Here is a 23,528-nt window from a genome sequence, read left to right on the forward strand (position 1 = left end):
TTTGTAGATAACTGACCAACAAAAATACATTAAATAAGGATACAAATTATACCAAATGAAATTTGTTACAAAAAGAGCATTTTTCCAACAAAATTAGACTATTTGAAGTGGTCAAAAATAGTTTCAATGTTTCCTCTTTTGGGTTTTTCATTTATTGTTTTTTCAGTCTTATCAGGTAAGAATCCAAAGTAATTCAAAATTTCACTTTGTGAGTTGTTCTTTTTAAGAGATTGTTGCGGTTGTTGTAGCTACTAAATCATACTGACGGGAACAGAAATGAACCGATTCAGGTGTGCATTTGTAATGTCAGAAAACATCAGAAAATGGTATATTGTTGCACAAACGGGTGAACATTTTAGTGACTTTCCACATGCAACATTATCTATTGTTGATAGACTGTTAACAAACTACAGTGGCACCACCAGTATAGACAGACCTTTAGACAGACACACTGAGCCCAAGATGTTATATGGAAAACTTTATGTAAACTTGAAGCATGACAAACAATACAGCAATTTGTGTCGTTGAATAGGCTACCTGTTTTGTATGGTGCCGATTATTGCGTTGGTGTGATGGTTGTTGCGTGTGCCGTTGCGATGCCGTTTACAATGCCATTTTGCGTTGCTGTTTGCGGTCAACAAAAAATACGGCTACTCCACTCTTCTTCTCTCCTCCTCACCTGTGTGATTGTGCACGCGCTTTATATGTTCTAGCAGGTGCCAGTTATGCCCTCGTGACCAAAACATAAAATGTCAGTGTGAAACCCAAAACTGATCAGTATACAAATAAACATTATAATTAAATGGCTCCTATATTAGCAATTAGTTACTAAACTATTATATTTCAAAATCTCCTCTTTGTTAAACAGCCCTTGGGAAATATTTGTCAAAGAATTCAAATTTTAAAGGACTAATAATTTGGTCCTCATCGGTATTATGTTGGTTAAAGTGTTTCTGTGTATTGCTCTTCTCAAACGCTTTCTGTCTTGCAGGTTTTTCCACAAGTGTTTTGTCTCAGACTATTGACGAGTCCAGCGCCTCGACTTCTCCCAGCAGTAGCTGTTTTGGTGGACCTTTGGAGCATTACAACAGTCTTGTACGGGATGGACAGCTACGAGAAGATCTGCAGCAAAGAGCCGTTGTGGAAAAACTGGATCAGATGCAGAAGAATCTCAGAGGATACAACAATGACCACTCAACATTTTTTTCAAAGGTAAACCATCTAGACTCCAGACTTGAATATCACAGAATATACAGTCAACATTTGAAGTGGATAAAAAAACTGTCCCAAGACAAGAATTGGTGTCGTTCTATAGTTTATGGACAGCTTTGATATAAGGGTTTGATCCATTTCAAATGTTGACTATATACAGATAAAGGGCTCTATTTTGACGGTCCAAGCGCAGAGCCCAAAATGCAGGGCGCAAACGATTTCAGGGCGTGGCAGAATGCATTTTTGCTTATTTACGGACGGGAAAACCTGCTTTGCACCAAGGCGCATGGGCTAAAAGGGTTGAGTTTATTTTCTTAATGAGTTATAGGTGTGTTTTGAGAATAAACCAATTAGAGTCTCATCTCCCATTCCCTTTAAGAGCCAGCTGCGTCGCGCCAAGAGCGCATTCGCTATTTACAGGACGCAAAGTAAGTCTAAGTGAAAAAAATGAGCATTTCACAAGCAAACAGTTAACAGTTAACAGTTTTTTAACAGAAAACTGTTCAACAGAGCATCTACTGCGTGAGAATGAGAGATAATGAATCTACTTTCACATTCGCTCTTGGATAGGGAAACGTTTACGCACAGACATCAATTAGTCTATAAATAAATACTTTTGTTTAAGCGCAAATATTCGTTTCAAATCTACTTCTAAATTCAGTTCTAATTTCTAGCAAACGAATAAATGAACAATAATGACCAAGTGTGGTCAAAATACTGAGTTATTTCCAAATACACCTGCCATACCCCATATGGTCTAAAACCTGACAGGTGGGCAAATCTAAGCTTGTTTTTAATAAAACGATATAAAAAATATAAATATGGATATAATAAATAATACTGCTAATAATAATAACATTATACAAAAGCAAATTGTTATGAATGAACTGAAAAAGCCTCTCGAGATGAAGAAGACATTAAAGCAGTGATTTTTCATATTTATATAGGCTAGAAAATAATATGTTTTGTAATATTTTAATCCTTTATATTTATATCCTATATCTATTCTTATTGTATCCTATATATATTCTTAATATTTACATTTTTTCATATGTAAAGATATTTGCCTATTGCTCTCTTGTGTGTATTAAGCAGTGTGTAAGCAAGGTGCAACTCTGCGCCAGAGTTTAGACCGGGTTTGTTTTGGTCTAATGAAAAATCTATTTTAGTTTCTCAAAATAGCAACGCACCAGTGGTCCGCCTCAGAACGTCTCCTTTTTAGACCAGAACGCCTATGGGCGCACAAATGAGCGCTAATGCATTTGCTATTTAAACGGCGTAGCGCTATGCCTCAAAACGATTCTTGCGCCAAGCTGAAACTACCAAAAGACTATTGCGCAGCGCCTTGCGCCACACTGCGCCGGGTGTATGATAGGGCCCAAAGTCAGACTTATTAGCCCTCCTGTATATTTTTTCTCCTATTTCTGCTTAACGGGCTAATAATATTAACCTTAAAATGGCTTAAAATTAAAAAAAATTGCTTTTATTCTATCTGAAATAAAACAAAAATGAGTTTCTCCAGAAGAAAAAAATATTATATTTAACTCATCTTTATTTCTATAGCACTTTTACTATGGAAGGTGTCAAAGCAGCTTGACATAGAAGTTCTAGTAAGTTGAAATTGTGTCAGTCCAGTTTTCAGATTGGCGAGAAACAAACTTCATCAACTGATGAAATTGAAGGAAAAAGCTTAGAGAGCAACCAGGCTCAGTTGGGCATGACCATTTTTCCTCTGGCCAAACTTGTCTAGGCGTCGAAGGCTGGAGAACGCTGGACATCCATTGTGGAGAAGGTGCGAGTAGGTCACCAGTGGGTGTGCAGGCTGGCCCTCGAGATCAATGCGGAGACTCGTCTGTCACTGGGGTCTTTCAGGAATCTGTCTCATGCTCTCTGCTCCTTCATGACCACCACAGCACCTTAGGATAGGGCCTGGTCTAGGATTATGGAGACCTCGGGATGATGAAAAACAGACTAACTTAAGCGCAGATGCCGTTCAAATGATAATATCTTTTGTAAAGTGTTCCAGGCTCCGGTTGCCGTAATAATGCAGCCTAACAATCTTTTAAACAATCCTAAGCCAAAATAAAACAATAGGACTTTCTCCTGAAGAAAAATATATTATAGGAAATACTGTGAAAAATGTTCAGGATATGGCCTGGTCTAGGATTATGGAGACTTTGGGATTATGGAAAACAGACTAGCATAAGTGTAGATGCTGTTCAAATTATATTATCTTTTGGGAAGTGTTCCGGCTCCAGTTGCCCTAATTATTGCAACCTAACAATCTTTTGAACAATCCAAAGCAAAAATAAAACAAATGAGACTTTCTCCAGAAGAAAAAATATTATAGGAAATACTGTGAAATATTCCTTGCGCTGTTAATCATCATTTGGGAAATATTTGAGTGAGAAAAAAGGGCTAATAATTTTGACTTCAACCGTATAAATGAGTGTTTAACAAATTCTAACTTCTCTTTGCATCTGCAACAGTTTATCTCCAAGCGAAAGCCACCAAAAGGTTATTACATTTTTGGAGATGTTGGTAAGTTCTGCAACATTTTATTGTAGTTTTTGTTTTTGTGTTGTTTTAAAAAGAAATAATTGTTATTAATTAATAATTGTATATTTCCTCATGTACAGGCACAGGAAAAACTATGGTTATGGACATGTTTTTTAATCATGTAGAGACGGAGAAAAAAAAAAGGGTCCATTTTCACGGATTCATGTTGGATGTGCATAAACGTAAGTTCAGTTTTTAACAATATGCTGTGAATTTATTGATGATTTTTGATTCGTCCTCCTGTTTTTTTTTTTTTTTTTCAAATATTTCCTAAATTATGATTAACAGAGCAAGAAATGCTTGGCAGTATTTTTTATAATATTTTTTCTTATTTGTTTTATTTCGACTAAAATAAAAGCAGTTTTACATTTAAAAAAAAAAAAACATTTTAAGGTCAAAATTATTAGCCCCCTAAAGCTATATTTTTTTGATTGTCGGCAGAACAAACCATCGTTATACAATGACTTGCTTAATTACCCTAATTCATCTAGTTAAGCCTTTAAATGTCACTTTAAGCTGAATACTAGTAACTTGAAAAATATGTAGTCAAATGTTATGTGCTGTCATCATGGCAAAGATAAAATAAATCAGTTATTAGAGAGGAGTTATTAAAACTATTATGTTTATAAATGTGTTGAAAAAAAATTCTGTCCATGAAGCAGAAATTGGGGAAATTTTTTTTACAGGGGGGCTAATAATTCTGAATTCAACTTTGTGTAGTATACCTAATCTGACATTCAGAAATTGAATCCACCATGATAATAAACATGCAAAATGGCACTTCAAAATACTGTAATAAATTATTTATTAGTTAAACTTTTAGATTGCTTTTGAAGAATATTCATATTGTATTTGCAGTGGTGTTTATAACATGAAAATATGCCTTACTACATGCTGAACTATTGATAAAAAAATAACTTTATTAGAACATAAAAGTGTATTAGACTATAAACATTTAACATTTAGCTATTTAACTAAACTCATAATGAAAACTACAAAAGCTTTTATTAATCTTATGTGATGCTCAATTCTTATTTGAAACCTAATAATGTATTAATTTTAGTCGTTTTCTGTTTGAAAACTTTAATCATTTTATTTAATCAAACTAATAAAATTCAGTTGGGGTGACATGGTGGCTCAGTGGTAAGCACTGTCGCCGCACAGCAAGAAGGTTGCTGGTTCGAGTCTCGGCTGGACGAGTTGGCATTTCTGTGTGGAGTTTGCATGTTCTCCTCGTGTTGGTGTAGGTTACCTCCAGGTGCTCCGGTTTTCCCACAGTTCAAAGAAATTCACTATAGGTGAATTGAATGAGCTAAATTGGTCAAGTGTACAGTATGAGTGTGTGTGTAAGTACGAGAGTGTATAGGTGTTTCCCAGTACCGGGTTGCAGCTGAAAGGGTTCTTTCCGCTGTGGCAACGCCTGATAAATAAGGGACTAAGCCGAAGGAAAATGAATGAATGAATGAAATTCAGTTTGTGGTTTAAACTAATATTAGCATAGTAATTGTAATAAATCTGCATTGTTTTTTCTAATGAGATTTTATTTTAGTTTATTTCAGTTTATTGGCCCGTTTCCACTGAGTTGTACAGTACGGTTCGGTTTGGTGCGCTTTTATGGCCGTTTCCACTGTCAAAAGGCATACCGAAAAACCGTACTGTACCACTTTTTCGGCACCTTTTCAAAAGGCTACCAAACATGAGAAAGGGTACCAAAAAGGCAGAGATAGACGCACAGCTGAACGCTATTGGTTTTCAGAGAAACGTCATTCACTCCTGCAACAAGGCAGAATGAAAACAAAAGCCGCCATGTTTGAAATACACAGCTGAGCGATCTTTTACAGCGTAAATATATATCCATATTATAATTTGATGAACAGCCACAATGCCAAAAAGAAGAGCAGATTTACCCTGTACCCCTTAGTTTTTTACGTGCCAGTCTGAAGCGTGAGCGGATTCGTTTTCTTGTTTGCGCTCGCTGCGTGTCTATATTTGAAATAACAAACTTCTTGAGCTGATGATAATACCGTGCGCTTGATTATTGACGTGCTTTTGAAACCCGATCCTGTCAGACACTGACAAACGAGAGAGTGAAGCGCGAAAAAACAAAGGAGAAGCCGTAAAAAAAGGAGGACATTATTTTTTCAGCATATGATATGTAAGCCACCCGTACAACTTTACTGTAGAAATTTTCTTGAGTAAAAAATGTCGATTGAAGCTTTCTGTCGTACACCATGCCCACTAAAAGGGTACCCTTGGCAGTGGAAAAGCAAGCCTGATAAAGGTGACCCGTTCCGAATCGTACCGTACCAGTCAGTGGAAATGGGCCATAAGTGATATCTTTTGTACTTTATAATCCTTTTGCATATAAATTTAATTGAAACATTTGTTTACTCTGTGTATATACTAATATAATACAGCAATAAACAAATTATTTTTTCGTGTTATACTTGATAAGGTAGCTTTTTTTCTGTAGCTTAGTTCTATATCGTGATAATCCCTTAAACCGTAATTTTAGCAATTACTCACAACAAGACATTTGACATTGGCAAAAGCCTAATGTCTATTGATAATACTTAAATTCTGATAGTTTTCTATTTATAGTAATAAAAACAATTACATGATTTTCTTGTTTACCTTACAACATTTATAATTATTATACCATCACCATCAACATATTTTCATGCCTATAGACATTGTTGTATGAAGAGATATACAAAAGGCAGAAAGTGACTAAATGTCTATCATTTAACATGTCTGAAAATATTCCTGAAATCTCAAAATAACTGGTGTAGGATTTCAAGTTCTGTATATAGATGATATACAGACGGCAAAATAGTAAAAATGCTATTATTTACTCTTACTCAGATAGACTCATGTTTATGTAGGAATCCATCGGCTCAAACAAAGCTTGCCCAAGAGAAAAGTGGGAAGAATGGCAAAGGCATACGATCCTATCGCACCGGTTGCTGAAGAAATCAGTGAAGAGGCCTGCCTGCTGTGTTTTGATGAGTTTCAGGTGAATGTTTCACTTTTCTATTGCATCGTTGTAATCTAATCAAGCCTTTGTGATTTGTTTCTGCCTCTTGAAGTCTGCTTATGTTATCTTATAATCCATGCAATGACAATCAAACGTACAGAGAGAGTTGATTTGTTTATTTTTTGCTTTCTCTATTCATCAGGTCACCGACATTGCAGATGCCATGATCCTCAAGCAGCTCTTTGAGAACCTCTTCCTGAATGGGGTTGTAGTTGTTGCCACGTCCAATCGCCCTCCAGATGGTAAGAAGATATCGATCCAGCAAAGACTCAGAATGTTGATATGATCTTCCAGCAGTGAATTTACGCAAGTTTTACACGCATTCTGAAGGGTATGAGGATTGCTTGTCTTATTATCCGACATTTTGAATAGTGATATTTAAAAAGAATTGTGTTATCTGCAAAAATTATTCAATTAAGAGTTACGTAAAAATACAGTTGAAGTTTTTTTTTTTTTTTTTTTTTGTTCAACACATTTCTAAACATTATAGTTTTAATAACTCATTTCTAATTGCTGATTAATTAAATTTTTGCCATGATGACAGTAAATAATATTTGACTAGATATTTTTTAAGATACTATTATTCAGATTAAAGTGACATTTAAAGGCTTAACTAGGTTAATTAGACAAGTTAGGGTAATGAAGTAATTGTATTATGATGGTTTGTATTGCAGACAGCTTGAAAAGTTGCTTAAGGGGACTAATAATATTGACCTTAAAATGGTTAAAAAAACTGATTTTATTCTAGCCAAAATAAAACAAATAATACTTTCTCCAGAAAAAAAATATTATAGGAAAAATTGTGGAAAAATTTCTTGCTCTGTTAAACATAATTTGGGAAATATTTAAAAAAAGAAAAACAATTTCACAGGAGGTTTTTTGTTTGCACTAAACACAAAATCTTGTTTTACAGATCTGTACAAAAACGGATTACAGAGGGTGAACTTTGTGCCCTTCATAGCTGTGCTAAAGGTAAGCACTTGAGCAGCATGAATGCTATCTAATACACTCAGATTCACTGATGTAACCTACTGTACTTTAAGGCCGCATTTACACTGCACTGTTCAAGTGACTCAAATCCGAAATTATTATTTTTTTCTCCCATGTGGCACAGATCAGATGTGGCCCATGTATGTGTAAGCAGGAACAAATCACATGGATTACGATTTACCCAAATCAGATTCAGACCTTGTTCTAATGTGGAAAGTTATCCGATATGAATCAGATCTGTGTTCTCGTGTGTGCAGTGTAAGCAGGTAGATGGGATTTTCATCTGTCAATGCAAGTCGCGCGTCATTAAAAAACATAGCGAATGCGAATGATGTCAAGTCTGATGCTTTCATTTCAGAACAGACCTCAACAGAGTTCCAAAGGTCAAATCTCATACACGGACTAAAACAGCTTTTATATTGTCATATAGCACAGGTATTTAAGGATGTTGATAAGAGCGAGAGAACGCAATGTCCGCCATGTAACCAATATAAACTAATATAAAACTACTGCTTCTATATCACGTGCATAAATCACGCCATTGACATTACTTTAAGATGCCTAAAGGTATAAAAAAGCCTATATATCATAAGAAGATGGACAAATGAGAACCTTTCTGTCATAAACTATAGTAAAACAGCTTGTCAATAGTTGCGAACACATTACATACAGGAATAGAGAAAAGAGCACTCTTTAATTATCAGGTGTTAGTCAATGTCCGCTTTTTTTTTTTCCTGGTTATTTTGCCTTTGCCGTGTGCTGTGTAAATGCAGACGATGGGATACGAGTCACTTTTAAAAGATGATGTAAGCAGGTCATCAAGTAAATCAGATACAGTCACAAAATCGGAATTGACCATCAAGATCTGCAGTTTAAATGCAGCCTAAGATGGCGCATGATGTCTTGTAATGTTTTAGTGAATCTACACGGCTTCAAAAGCTCATAATCTTCCACGTAAGGGAATTGTTCTGCCTAAAAGAGAGCACTGCCCAAAACATGTTTATTACTTCAGCAAGCTCCTTGTCAAAGTTTGAAATATTTAAACAATGCCACCCAAAGGGATACATAGAGAAAGACATGACACTTTGCGAAAGAGAACTATTGGCCAAAGTGTATGAATGCAAGAGTGTATGAGTGTTTTCCAGTACTGGGTTGCGGCTAGAAGGGCATCCGCTGCATAAAACATATGCTGGAATAGTTGGCGGTTCATTCCACTGTGGCAGCCTCTAGTAAAATAAGGGACTAAGCCAAAGGAAAATGAATGAATGAATGAATGAATTTCTCATTTAATAGGTCTCTGATCTGTCTACTCAATTATTTGTTTTGTAGATTTCTGACTTTTCAGATAGACTAGAAATCGAGATGCCAAAATGAAGTCCAAGCGTTGATATTGCATGTTGTTTTAGTTATTTTCTGTAGGACATTCTGCAAGTAATGCTACGGTCAAATGTCTTTTAATCAGGAGTACTGCCAAACATTACGTCTGGATTCTGGAATAGATTACCGGAGGAGAAATCGCCCTGCAGCGGGAAAACTCTTCTACCTGTAAGAATTCATTAAATTGTTAAAATGAGATGTTCCTGCTTTAGAATAGATTAGTTATGCATTTTTAATAATATATCACATACTAACATATAGGGCCCTATCATACACCCGGCGCAGTGTGGCGCAAGGCGCGGCGCAATAGTCTTTTGGTAGTTTCAGCTTGGCGCAAGAGTCGTTTTGAGGCGTTGCGCTACGCTGTTTAAATAGCAAATGCATTAGCGCTCATATGTGCGCCCATAGGCGTTCTGTTCTAAAAAGGAAGGCGTTCTGAGGCGCACCGCTGGCGCGTTGCTATTTTGAGGATCTATAATAGATTTTTCATTAGACCAAAACTAACCCGGTCTAAACTCCGACGCAGAGTTGCTCGCTTACGCACTGCTTAATACGCACAAGAGAGCAATAGGCAAATATCTTTACATATGAAAAAATTTAAATATTAAGGATATATATAGGATATAATAAGAATAGATATAGGATATAAATATAAAGGATTAAAATATTACAAAACCTATTATTTTCTAGCCTACATAAATATGAAAAACCACTGCTTTTATGTCTTCTTCATCTCTGGAGGCTTTTTCAGTTCATTCATAACAATTTGCTTTTGTATAATGTTATTATTATTAGCAGTATTATTTATTATATCCATATTTATATTTGTTTTATTAAAAACAAGCTTAGATTTGCCCACCTGTGAGGTTATAGACCATATGGGGCACAGCATGTGTTTTAGGATATAACTCAGGTTTTTGTGCACGTTTTGTTATTATTGTTCATTTATTCGTTTGCTAGAAATTAGAACTGAATTTAGAAATAGTTTTGAAATGAATATTTGCGCTTAACAAACAAAAGTATTTATTTATAGACTAATTGATGTCTGTGCGTAAAGGTTTCCCTATCCAAGAGCGAATGTGAAAGTAGATCCATTATCTCTCATTCTCACGCAGTAGATGCTCTGTTTAACAGTTTTCTGTTAAAAAGCTGTTATCTGTTAACTGTTTGCTTGTAAAATGCTCATTTTTTCCACTTAGACTTACTTTGCGTCCTGTAAATAGCGAATGCGCTCTTGGCGCGACGCAGCTGGCTCTTAAAGGGAATGGGAGATGAGACTCTAATTGGTTTATTCTCAAAACACACCTATAACTCATTAAGAAAATAAACCCAACCCTTTTAGCTCATGCGCTTTGGCGCAAAGCAGGTTTTCCCGTCTGTAAATTAGCAAAAATGCATTCTGCCACGCCCTGAAAGCGTTTGCGCCCTGCGTTTTGCGATCTGCGCATGGACCATCAAAATAGAGCCCATAATCACAGAAATGTATCTTTTCAATTAATTCCTGATGTATTTATTTAAAGTTGTTTGATGTACAAATGGTTTGTAGTGTATGTGTGTGTTGAATGAGTGTGTATGGATGTTTCCCAGTGATGGGTTGCAGCTGGAAGAGCATCCGCTGCGTAAAACATATGCTAGATAAGTTTGCAGTTCATTCCGCTGTGGCGACCCCTGATTAATAAAGAGTCCAAGCCAAAAAGAAAATGAATGAATGAGTTACCAAAACTATATTAGTTATCAATAATAACTAATCATTAGATCAGCCGTTTCTTTAAATGTCTAAAGTTTACAATTTCTAAATTTAAGGCTCTTAAATTCACTGATGTGTTGTATTCTAGTTCTTAAATAATTTGAAACGGGCCTTAATTTTCCAATGTCTTTGTAACACTAGCTCTAAAACCTTTTAATGTGTTGTGTTTGTTTTGATTCTGTGCTGCTTTAGTTCTGTCTACATTACAATAAAATCCAGAACATTTAAGGTCATTAGTTACCATAACTTTATTAGTTACTTATAACTTTAACCAATTAACTAAAAACTTTAACCGATTTATTTTGCTTATGCAAGTATGAAGGGTCACTTTTTCCCAATACGATTATTTTTTTTTAAATGTCTAAAGTTTACAATTTCTAAATGTTAAGGTCTAAAAGCTCTGAAATTTGTTTTAGCTCTTAAAGAGCCATGAAACACTCTCGTTTCAGCAGGTTGTTTTCACACCAGAAAAGCGGGCGTGTCCAGCTCTGTTTAGGGAAAGTGTCGGAGGAGCAAAAGAGGGATGGTGTGGGAGTGTCTATTTTACCACACGCTGAGTTTCAGTCAAAACACACACACACACACACACACACACACACACACACACACACACACACACAGGGGAGAAAGTGACTGTGTTTACATGGACATCTGTAGTCGAATTATTTGCCAAATTATTAAATGGTGGACTTTAACTGCAGTTTGGCTCTTTCATTCAGGGAATTCATTCGTGCCCCTCGTGACAAACGAGATATTTGATTCGAGGAACTGCTCTAAGCGTGTATTTTTCTTGCAATGTTTGATACCGCACGACGAATGAGAGAAAAAAATAAATTCTGCATTTCTCTGTAACTTGGATGCACTCCGCAGGTAAGCCGCGTGTGTTATTCCAGTCACAAAATGCGGTGAAAATCCTACACGACGATAATAGTTTGGTTGTTGTGCTAACATGTTTACACTCAGTGTAATAGTTTCTTTGATACAAACAAACTGAATAAACAAAGAGCACTGGTCGCTCACTTACCAAATCTGTAGAGACAGGACAATCACCAGCAACTAGAGCCGCGTCTTTATTAAGAGGAGACGAGAAGCGAATCCGGATCTCCATTTGCAGAAGAGAAAAGGTCTCGGGTAAAGAATGTTCCTAGACACGTAAGTTGTTGTTGTGCGTCGCGTCGCATACACTGTAACCCACACGTGATTCCAGCTGCGCTCTCACAGAGAGGAAATGAAAACAAAACTTTACTTCAGGAAATTAGGAAAGCAACACTGCACGCTTGTTTTGGCAACACAATGTGGCGTCTCTGCCATGACGCCGTCTACACTATAACATTAATGAATATTAATGAAGTTGCACAATAGAGCGCGCTGATTGGTTTGAACCAAGTCTTACTCGTGCATTAATGCAGCACACTCGGAGACGTAATACGGTACACCCAGGTACAGATGTCCAGTCTACACGCTATTATCTCATGGCCGTGTCGCTGTTTCAAAAATTCGTTTCAAACCGGAAGTACGAATTTGCTCGAAAAACGCAAAAACTACCAATTTCCACTTTTTAGTGAGATATATGTGACCTAATAGTGTTTTTAGCAGTGTGGGACACTTATACAACTGTCAACAGCTCAAAAAATGTGTTTTGGTGTTTCGTGACCCTTTAAATAATTTGAAACAGGCCTTAATTTTCCAATGTCTATGTAACACTAGCTCTAAAACCTTTTAAAATTCAGTTAGAATGATATAAAATGTGTTGTGTTTGTTTTGATTCTGTGCTGTTTTAGTTCTGTCTTTCTCTAGTCCAAGTATTCCACTGTCTGTAGTCGACTGTATTACTACTACTACTACGACTACTACTACTACAAATGACACCACTGTTGTTATAAAGGTATTACATTTAGTTAATAATAATCCTTTAAAAAAGTCTGCAATTTCAAAATGACAATTTAAAGCTTTAAACTTAAATGTTGTATTCTAGTTCTTAAACAATTTTAAACAGGTCCTATAGTTCTTATGTAATTTTAAACAGGTCATAATTGTCCAATGTTAACAGAACGCTAGCTTTAATTTTTTCTTAAATGCTCCCACAATGATTTAAAATGTGTTTTGTTTGTTTTGATCCTGTAGTTTTAGTCCTAATAATCCAATGACACTAACAAATGACATCAAAATAGTGATAAGGTGTTAAAGTTAGTTAATAAAAGTCTTTAAAAAGGGCTTAAAGTTTTAAATTTGACTTGGTAAAAAATGTAGAAACCCTTAGAGTTGTTGTTTCATGTTAAGATGAAAAAAGAGAGTGTTTTAGAATTCAAAGCAGACCTCATTATGAACAGTGCTTTGGACAAATATCAATGAATAAAACACTGTATTATGAAGAGTTGAATTATTCATCACATATTTTGGAATTTAGTTCTAGTGAACCTGATGTTGACGCAACACTCGATAAGCTGTTTGATGAGATGGCCTTCAAACAGAATGATAGTAAGTTGGCCTTTAACACAAACACGCACACACACTGAATTTTTCTATATAATCTGATTGTAACAAAAGAACGTGTAATTGCATTAAATATCATCTTGCTGGAGATGTGAATGTGCATTATGTGTGAATTTACAGATTGTAAATTATTTTACACCAGCTGTAAGTCTTGTATTTTGTAATGCAATTTTGATTGTGTTTATCTCAGTTACCCGACCCAGATCTCTAAAGGTACATGGCAGGATACTGACACTTGATAAAGCATGTGGGACCATTGCAGACTGCACTTTTGAGGAGCTTTGTGACCGGGTAAGCTTATGTTTTCCATTCAAACTCATCGACTATGTTTACATGGACATCAGTAATCTAAATATTTGCCTTAATCCGAATAAGACCACAATATGATTAAGGTGTTTACATGAGTTGCTTATTTAATGTTCTCGTTTTACATGTTATAGTGCATAGTAGGCTTAAATTTTAATTCCGTCAAACCGCCTCCATATATTACCCCGGTATCCGGTATTACCGGGCCTAGTAAAAGTATATGGCGACAAATCAATGCCAATATTAATCGAGCGCAGCGGTAATGTTTGCGCGCAAGGAGAAGTGAACCGTGAGCAGATTACAGGTCTACACGCGAGAAAGCTACAGCTCGCGAGCGCACGGGATCTTCACGCGCGCGCTCAACTGATCCAGCACGAGAAAACAAGTCCCGTCATAAAACATCATCATCTGTGTGCACGATGTATGCTCTCGCAAGCGAAGTCATGCGCACGCGCGCGCGATCAGTTCTCTCCGCTCGCTCGCTGGTTCTTCTCTCTGCTCGCGCGAAACATTTTAGATTTTTGTCAGTCCTGGGCCGGGACTTGGTTTACTTGTTATCTCTAACGCTATTGGCTACTCTACCTTTCTAGAATATTGGCATTGATTTGCCGCCATAACAAAATTATGATGTAAGGCTCAGACAGCGTCACCAAACTGTTGGCTTTAGCCTAAAACATTCAGAAACTGAATACCTTATATGCAACCTTAGGCTCGCAATCACCTGTTTGTCTTATTTGTATTCTTCTGCGCGGGACACTCCTCTCATTCACTCTCTCTCTCTCTCTATCTCTCTCTCTCTCTCTCTCTCTCTCTCTCTTTTTCCACACTGTCCCGTGATGACAATCACACATACGTTTTTGTAGATATTAAATAAAGGATATTTAATATTTAATGACGGTATAACGGTAATGAAACTGACACCGTTGCTATTTTTAGATCCCGCGGTATACCATAATAACGCAATACCCCCCAAGCCTAGTATGTAGTTCGATCAACGTCATTACTTCCGCATTTATCGCTAGTTTCCTCTGCGGTTTTATGCAACAACAGTTCATGTTGGTCACCATGTGGGATTTTGGGCATTTGGTTTTTAACTTGACAAGTTCAGCTGCAGTTCATTTCTCACACTATTCATGAAAACAGACAACGGCGGATACAAATTCTCAAGCAACAGGCCACCGCTGCTTTTTCATTCACTAGCTTTTTTATTCATGCCCACACGAAAGTCACTTGAAGTCAAGGCACTTCATAATGTCCATTTCTTCCAGAATTCTCAGCATAGTCATCGTTTCCCACTCTCATCAAAAATGTGCTCTCTTGCTTGAGATCAATCTCATTTGTTTGTTGCCCAAAGCCTAACAACTTCCGTGTGTGTGTCCTGTCGCAAAATGTAGCAAAAAGTACTACAAAACGATAAGAATGTGATTGCGATGTATACGTGCTGCACTTCAATAATGTGACTAAAGTAAGAATACTCCATGTCTTAGTCATGTTTACATGATTACTTTAGTAGGATTAAGGTAATTAAAAATCACTGTTTACATGGTAAACTCTTAATCAGAGTATGGTCTTAATCGCATTAAAATCAAAGAATTGGTGTCCATGTAAGTGTACTCACTGTTACTCATTGAAATGAACTAGAATTAGTATGTGATGCATTTGTTTTCATTATTAGCCTATAGGAGCCAGCGACTACCTGGAGATCTCTGCTGTGTTTGACACGGTTTTCATCAGAAACATTCCTTTGCTCACTTTGAACAAGAAGACCCAGGCCAGACGCTTCATAACTCTCATCGACACGTTATATGAGCACAAGGTAAAGTCGTGAAAGACCTGTGATTTCTGTTTTAGAGGACACTTAATATGACAATGTATTATTCTAGCGCTGCATGATATTTACTGCATATACACTCACCGGTCACTTTATTAGGTACACCTGTCAACTGCTCATTAATGCAAATTTCTAATCAGCCAATCACATGGCGACAACTCAATGCATTTAGGCATGTAGACATGGTCAAGATGACCTGCTGCAGTTCAAACCGAGCATCAGAATAGGGAAGAAAGGTGATTTAAGTGACTTTGAACGTGGCATGGTTGTTGGTGCCAGTCTGGCTGGTCTGAGTATTTCAGAAACTGCTGATCTACTGGGATTTTCACGCACAACCACTTTAGGCTGCTGGTGGTGGTGTAATGGTGTGGGGGATATTTTCTTGGCACACTTTGGGCTCATTAGTACCAATTGAGCATCGTATCAATGCTACAGCCTACCTGAGTATTGTTGCTGACCATGTCCATCCCATTATGACCACAGTGTATCCATCTTCTGAGGGCTACTTCCAGGAGGATAACACTCCATGTCATAAAGCGTGAATCATCTCAGACTGGTTTCTTGAACATGACAATGAGTTCACTGTACTCGAATGGCCTCCACAGTCACCAGATCTCAATCCAATAGAGCACCTTTGGGATGTGGTGGAACAGGAGATCTGCATCATGGACGTGCAGCTGACAAATCTGCAGCAGCTGTTTGATGCTATCATGTCAATATAAACCAAAATCTCTGAGGAATATTTCCAGTACCTTGTTCAACCAATGCATGAAGGATTAAGGCAGTAAGGCAAAAGGGGTCCAACCCAGTACTTGTAAGGTGTACCTAATAAAGTGGCCGGTTAGTGTATATTGGAATATAAATACAATTTCACCAGGTGACTTGAATATCTCTATTTGTAAATAATATATCATTTTAGATTGATTAGGATGATTTTGTAAGGGTGTGCATCTGCATGAAATATAGTAAACTATCCACAAGAATAGATAAACACAATAAAGAAAAATATTAGAATAAAAAAAAAACGTTTTATTGATTTCCGAGGAGTTTAACAATATTCGCGTGCAGTAATTCAATAATCAAATGTTAAATGTCTTCAACTTTTAAATAATTCCATAAAATTAATCGTTATTAAAGTTACAAACAGAACAATTCCTTAGGCCTGACTGCTTTTCAAATCCTCACAGTTACAGGCCTCATAAACGCATGCAAATGATGAATTATAATCCAGACTGCACATTGCATATCCTGTGTGTGACTATTGTGAATGATCACATTGCGATATCGATGCTGAAACAATATATTGTGCAGTACTATATTATACACGCAGTTATCACCTTTTGGAAAAGGACACTATATATACTGCAGGTTAACTATGTATATGTACTGTCCGCCCTATACACAACACCTTAACTTTATGATTTTGACTGTAATGTAGTAACATGGACCCTTTGTAAACCTGCTTTGGGGCAATAATAATTGTGAAAAGCGCTATACAAATAAACTAGAATTGAATAATTTACTCGCCCTTAGGCCATTCTCATGTATATGACTTTCTTCTGTCAGACAAGTGAATCAGTGTAGTTTTAAATTATACCCTTGCTCATCCATGCTGTGTAATGGTGTTGGATAGTGGCTGTTTTTGAAGCTTTTAAATAAATCCATTGTAAACCTTACTTATAACCCTCCATGTGGTAAAATAAGTCTCTGACAACCCTAAAGTGTGTATGTTAAGTTCCAGCTCAAAATACCACACAGATAATGTTTTATAACTCTTTGAAACTGCCCAGTTTAGCTTTGATCCTAATTGTGTTATTTTGGTGACTGTCGCTTTAAATTCAATTGAGATTTTGCTCTTTTTCAGAAGAGGGCGGAGCTATAAATGCCAATGTGTCAGCATAGTGGTAGATTCAAAAGCAAGACTAACCTCCTATGCTAATGAGGAAGAGAGTGTCACTAATAGGGGGGCTTTCTCCGTTTGAAACATGCAAAGGGAGCATGTCAATCAAAGTGTTTCTCCACACTAATTTATATATAGGCTGGCTATTCACAGACTATTTCCACACAATTGTGTTTAAACCCCTTACAAAGGTGATTTTTGCATAATAGGTCCCGTTTAAAAGAGTCACTGTGTTATTTTTGATGAATATGTCCACAGGTTCGAGTGGTGCTAAAGGCTGAAACCCCATTAGATGATCTGTTTGTCCATGAACATCACGATGATCACGATCCTCATGAGACCCATGTTTTACTGGACGATCTGGGCATTTCAAGGGTAATTTATGAATCATTTCTTATTTAGATTCTTTTAGAATTAAATGGGATATCCTTTTTTGTTGCAGTTGTAGTCTTTACAGTATAAACCATGTGGAAAGTTAGTATAATAACAGTTCAGAAAATGAGATCCCTCTTAAATGCTAATTTCATGTTCAATAAATGGGTAACACTTTACAATAAGGTTCATTAGTAAATGCATTTACTAACATGAACTAATCATGAACAACACTTGTTTAGCATTTATTAAACATAATTGAACATTTACTAATGCATTATTAACATTAATGTCCATGCTTGTTAACATTAGTTAATGCACCATGAGTTAACATGAACTAACAATGAACAACTGTATTTTCATTAACTAACGTTTATTAACATGAATAAATACTGTAGTAAATGTATTGTTCATTGTTTGTTCATGTTAGTAAATGCATTACTTAACATTAACTAATGAACCTTTTTGTAAAGTGTGACCAATAAAGGTTTCATTTTCTTAGAAATGTTGAAAACCATTTAGCTGCTTAACTTTTTTTGTGGATTGCACAACATGCTTTTTTCAAAAATGCTTTGGTTAATGTATTGTTAGAAGCATTTGTTTGTCATATGAAACTTTATGAATATTATTATTAATGTCATCACTCTCATTTCTTTATAAAAAGAAAGACTGAGTCAAATTTTTCGAACAGCACTGTGTTAGCAAGTCTGTGTGTGGCTTATACTACCTGACAAAAGTCTTGTCCTCGATCCCAGTTGCAAGAAACAAATAATAACTTGACTTCTAGTTGATCATTTGGAAAAGTGGTAGAAGGTAGATCTGTTGAGCTGCATCCCAATCATCACACATACTGTAAAAGACCTACTGGAACCTGCATGGACCCAAGATTCTCTTAGAAATCAGTGAAGTTTGGTGAAGGAAAAATTATGGTTTGGGGTTTCTTCAGTATAGGGGTGTGCGAGAGATCTGCAGAGTGGATGGCAGCATCAACAGCCTGAGGTATCAAGACATTTGTGCTGCACATTACATTACAAACCACAGGAGAGGGCAAATTCTCTAGCAGGATAGCGCTCCTCATACTTCAGCCTCCACATCAAAGTTGCTGAAAGCAAAAAATGTCAAGGTGCTCCAGGATTGGCCAGCCGTGTCACCATATATAAACATTATTCAGCATATATCAATAATACAAATATCATAGATTACAATGGTTACAGGTTTTAGCATTTCTCTAAATATTTTCTTTTGTGTTTAACAGAAGAACTCAAACTGTACTATTCTCCGCGGACGAGTAGGCGCTGCCATTTGAATCTTTTTGGCTCGAGACTTCCGGTCTCATTCACTTCCATTCATTTTTTGACGTTAAAAACTGCTCGTCACGCTGCTTGATGTTGCAATTGATATTTTTTATTGTATTATTTTACTTGGTCTGTATAGTCATGCAAACATTTGTTTGTAGAGCAAGCAGTTTGACCATTTTCTGCCGTTTTTTATTCCTAGTCATTTCTCCCATAGGCGACTGAATCGGAAGTTCTAAGACAATCGCAATAACAGGCGCACTTCCACATTTTAGAATAAGGCCAATAAAAGTCCATGATTACAAGTTTTCAGCATTTTACAAAATATCTTTTGTGTTTAACATAAGAAACTCATCAAGGTTTAAAACTATTAATGGGAGATTATACCATCATTTTTGAATGAACTATCCCTTTAATGCCACTGCACAAACTTCTTCATGATTTAAAAAAATTGATTGATGAAGTTTAGATTTGATGAATTGTCGATCGCTTCACATAGATTTTCTTTGCTGTCATCATGCATTAGGATGCAGGCAGCTCGCTGGCCATCTTCACGGGTGAGGAGGAGGTGTTCGCCTTTCAAAGGACGGTTTCTCGCCTCACCGAGATGCAGACGGAGGAGTACTGGGTTGCAGGAGATCGGAGCACCAACTAGCTTTTATCATTATAACTCCATATACAGCGCCCATCTCAACTATCATAAGACTCAGCCTCTCTCTGGGGCTTGGGATCAACTCCATTTTGATTTGGTGAGGACTGTGTTTTTAATAATGCTGCACTTTATAAACGCACATGCAAATGAACGTGACACTAGCCTCGTCTCTGAGGTTTTTGGTCTGGAAGGATGGGCAGATGGTATGTTGGATAAAGATGGATGTGGATCTGCCAATGAAACGTTTGAAATCAGGCTGCCTTTCTGGTTATGTAAGTGGTTTGTGTTTTATTGATGACATTTGGTGGTCAGATGGCTGATATGCAACCTATTTAAGATGAACATTTGCATTCAAATGCATTAAAATATTTGAACAACTTTTATTGATGTCTGATTGGTTCCTGTAGTGCTTCTGTTTCAGGTCGAGGATGTCTGCAGGTATGTTTACAGTGTAATTACTTATTGTTTGTGTTCGTAATGTATGAGAATGCTATGTACACTCACCGGCCACTTTATTAGGTACACCTTACAAGTACCGGGTTGGACCCTCTCTTGCCTTCTGAATTGCCTTAATCCTTCGTGGCACAGATTCAACAAGGTATTAGAAATATTGCTCAGATTTTATTTCGTCTTGACATGATAGCATCACACAGTTGCTGCAGATTTGTCAGCTGCACATCCATGATGCAAACCTCCTGTTTCACCTCATCCCAAGGCGCTCTATTGGATTGAGAACTGGTGACTGTAGAGGCCATTTGAGTACAGTGAACTCATTGTCATGTTCTAGAAACCAATCTGAGATGATTCACGCGTCATGACATGGTGCGTTATCCTGCTCAAAGTAGCCATCAGAAGATGGAGACACTGTGGTCATAAAAGGATGGACATGGTCAGCAACAATAGGTAGGCTGTGGTGTTGACATGATGCTCACTTTGGTACTAATGGGCCCAAAGTGTGCCAAGAAAATACCCCCCTTACCCCATTACACCACCAGCAGCAGCCTGAACCATTGACACAAGGCAGGATTGATGCATGCTTTCATGTTGTTGATTCCAAATTCTGTGAAAAAAAAAAGTGTACCTAATAAAGTGGACGGTAAGTGTATATTTTGGTTAAGGGAAGTCGTCATGTTTGGAGGTTTTATTGGGGGTATCTGTGAAAATTGCGTCTTTCGGATGAGACGTTAAACCGAGGTCCTGACTTTCTGTGGTCATTAAAAATCCCATGGCACTTCTCGTGAAAGAGCAGGGGTGTAACCCCGGTGTCCTGGCCAAAGTCCCTCTATCGGCCCTTACGATCATGGCCTCCCAATCATCCCCTTCCAACGAATTGGCTCTGTCACTGTCTCTCCTCTCCACCAATAGCTGGTGTTTAGTGAGCGCACTGGCGCCGTTGTCCTGTGGCTGCCGTCGCATCATCCAAGTGGATGCTGCACACTGGTGGTGGTGTGGAGAGACCCCCCTCATGATTGTGAAGCGCTTTGGGTGTATGGCCATACACAATAAATGCGCTATATAAAAAAATACACATTACATTACCACTTCTGGTTCTTCCACTCGTGGTCACTTGGAGAAGCAGCAGCCGCAGTACTGTTTTATCAAGATAAATACATTTTAAAGGTACTATATGTAAGTTTTGACTCTTCTAAAGCTTAACAATACCAAAATATGTTTGTATATATTTAAGAAACATGCAAAGTGAACCTTCTTTTTTTATCTGAAAAACAATGCTGAAGTCAGATATTCTGCTTTTAAAATGTGCATTACCTGTCTTTGTTTTGGTTCATTTAACCCCCCTAATGCCAGTTTAGCCAATTATGTTTCAGCACACCGGGTTGCCTTGGTGGAAAACAGCATATTTCATTAATTCATTCAGTCAGAAAGGCTCTCAAAGCCAAGCGACTGAAATGTGACCTCCGTTGGACAGTAGCAGACTCCAAAATGAGATGCAGATTCAGGTGTAGAGTTCCACATAAGGTTATTAATTGGCAAATAATATAAATATTACAAACTTAAACATTAGGTGAGCAGGTCACATTGTAACCCCATGTCAAAACATGCTACGTGACTAGATTTGCAGTGATGAGCATTTTGGCTGTTTGCTCCCGACGAAGAACGACAGATTTCAATACAGTCATTCAGAAGCACAGAAAATGCACTCACGAAATTGTAATGTTTATAATGTAATTAATACATATTAAACCTCTTTAACATTATTAAATGTAGATGCTGAGTCACTGATATGTGTTGGCTTGCACTGAGTCACAGTTCTGAAGTTCAATTTTAAACGATTTACTTTATTTTCCAGATTTGTGGTGAACTATCTGCTGCTGCTTTCAGTATTATGGCAGTAAATGTCAAGTAAATTGAAAATAATAAAATAATGAGGCGATTTATTATCAAATGAAATGTAATATTTATTAGAAAACAAAACAAAATCCTACTTTAATAATATTATTGATTATTATTATTATTATTATTATTATTATTAAGTAGGATATTGTTTATTTATTTTTTGAAAAGTCTACTTTTACAATTTGACATGTAAACTATTGCAGATAGTTCTAACTAGCAGGCTCATGTCATATACAGTACAGATACCTAATAAATAAGCTACTATAAACTAAAAGCATTAAAGTATGCTGTGTTTTTGTTTTCACAAGCTTTGGTGCCGTAACAAAAATTCCGCTTTTAAATAATATGTCACCTATAGCTTTCGTCATGAGGCTGTGTTCAAAATGACATCAATGTTTTCAAAGTGCACTACGAAGTGAGCGCAATTGTAAACATGAAGATCACTAAAACTGAACTTTAAAAATACTTTGAAGGCAAATTACACCTAAGAGAGATGACCTTAATGCTTTTTTTATTTTTAATAATTCGAACTTTGAATTTTAGAGTGTTCTAAACGAATAGGGCATAGGGGGGATAAGTGGGAATAGAATACAGCCAGGAACTATGTTTCTAACTACAGCTCCAGAGGTGTAGTCGCAAGTGCTCAAGTTTGCATCGCAGTTTGTGAATGTTTGTTGGAGCCATGGATTTGGGAAACGGCAATTTAACGAACTATGTTTGTATCGACGGAACTTGCGAACTTAGTTGGCTAACGATAGTTTTGGGAAATGCACCCCAGTTTAAAAATATCATAATTACAAAGTAAAAGTAAATAGAGACCTTCAAACTGTGAGAAAATGCATTGAGGAATAATATTTCATATAGAAGTTGTTGTTGTTTTTTAATTGCTTGATCCAGTTAATTTTGAAGGTATACTTAAGAGTGGTCAAATCTAAGAAGTTTAAACCTCCATTTTCAATTGTTCATAACTACCGATTTCCTTATATAATTGGGTTTATTTTTTTTTTATAAAACATTAAAAAGCATATTATCAATAGTTTTGGAAATATTATTGTTGACTGCTAAAGAAAGAGGTGTATACATAAGTCTTGAGATTTCCTTTGCTTTTGTTATAAGCTCTCTCCCTCTCAAAGATAGGTCTCATAATAACCAATGATTTCGTGTTGTCTTTGTCTTATCAATAATAATGAAGAAATTTCTCACAAATTCTCTTTTCCTCATTTACAATCTTTATACCCAAACATGTGATTTCATCTTTTATAGGCATACCACAAACAAGATAAATCACAATCCTCAAGAGGCATATAATGATGATGGCATATGTGTAATGTGTGTAACGTTAGATGACGTGTGTGGCAGTTCTGCGTGGCCCTTTAAGAAGCAGTTCCTCCGACCGCTTCCA

General features: G+C 36.7%; 1 protein-coding gene across 9 annotated transcripts in view; it reads left to right on the forward strand.

Moving 5' to 3' along the window:
- afg1la (AFG1 like ATPase a) overlaps nt 1-20,154 on the forward strand; it is a 26,187-nt gene extending 6,033 nt beyond the window's left edge. For 2 of the 9 annotated variants that reach the window (XM_073927351.1, XM_073927350.1), the window contains exons 2-13: nt 992-1,212; nt 3,702-3,753; nt 3,852-3,953; nt 6,637-6,787; nt 6,951-7,050; nt 7,722-7,780; nt 9,261-9,343; nt 13,330-13,400; nt 13,606-13,706; nt 15,397-15,537; nt 17,711-17,827; nt 19,646-20,152. In XM_073927351.1, coding sequence (XP_073783452.1) covers nt 6,704-6,787; nt 6,951-7,050; nt 7,722-7,780; nt 9,261-9,343; nt 13,330-13,400; nt 13,606-13,706; nt 15,397-15,537; nt 17,711-17,827; nt 19,646-19,774 — 885 coding nt within the window. In that variant the 5' untranslated portion in view covers nt 992-1,212; nt 3,702-3,753; nt 3,852-3,953; nt 6,637-6,703 and the 3' untranslated portion in view covers nt 19,775-20,152. Of the gene's footprint in view, nt 1-991; nt 1,213-3,701; nt 3,754-3,851; nt 3,954-6,636; nt 6,788-6,950; nt 7,140-7,721; nt 7,781-9,260; nt 9,344-12,703; nt 12,808-13,329; nt 13,401-13,605; nt 13,707-15,396; nt 15,538-17,710; nt 17,828-19,645 lie in introns of all 9 variants that reach the window. The other 7 variants (XM_073927349.1, XM_068214419.1, XR_012392773.1 and 4 more) reach the window with 6 other exon arrangements.
- The last annotated feature ends 3,374 nt before the right edge of the window (nt 20,155-23,528 follow it).

Source organism: Danio rerio, chromosome 17 (assembly GCF_049306965.1).
Source record: "Danio rerio strain Tuebingen ecotype United States chromosome 17, GRCz12tu, whole genome shotgun sequence".
Classification (NCBI taxonomy): Eukaryota; Metazoa; Chordata; class Actinopteri; order Cypriniformes; family Danionidae; genus Danio; species Danio rerio.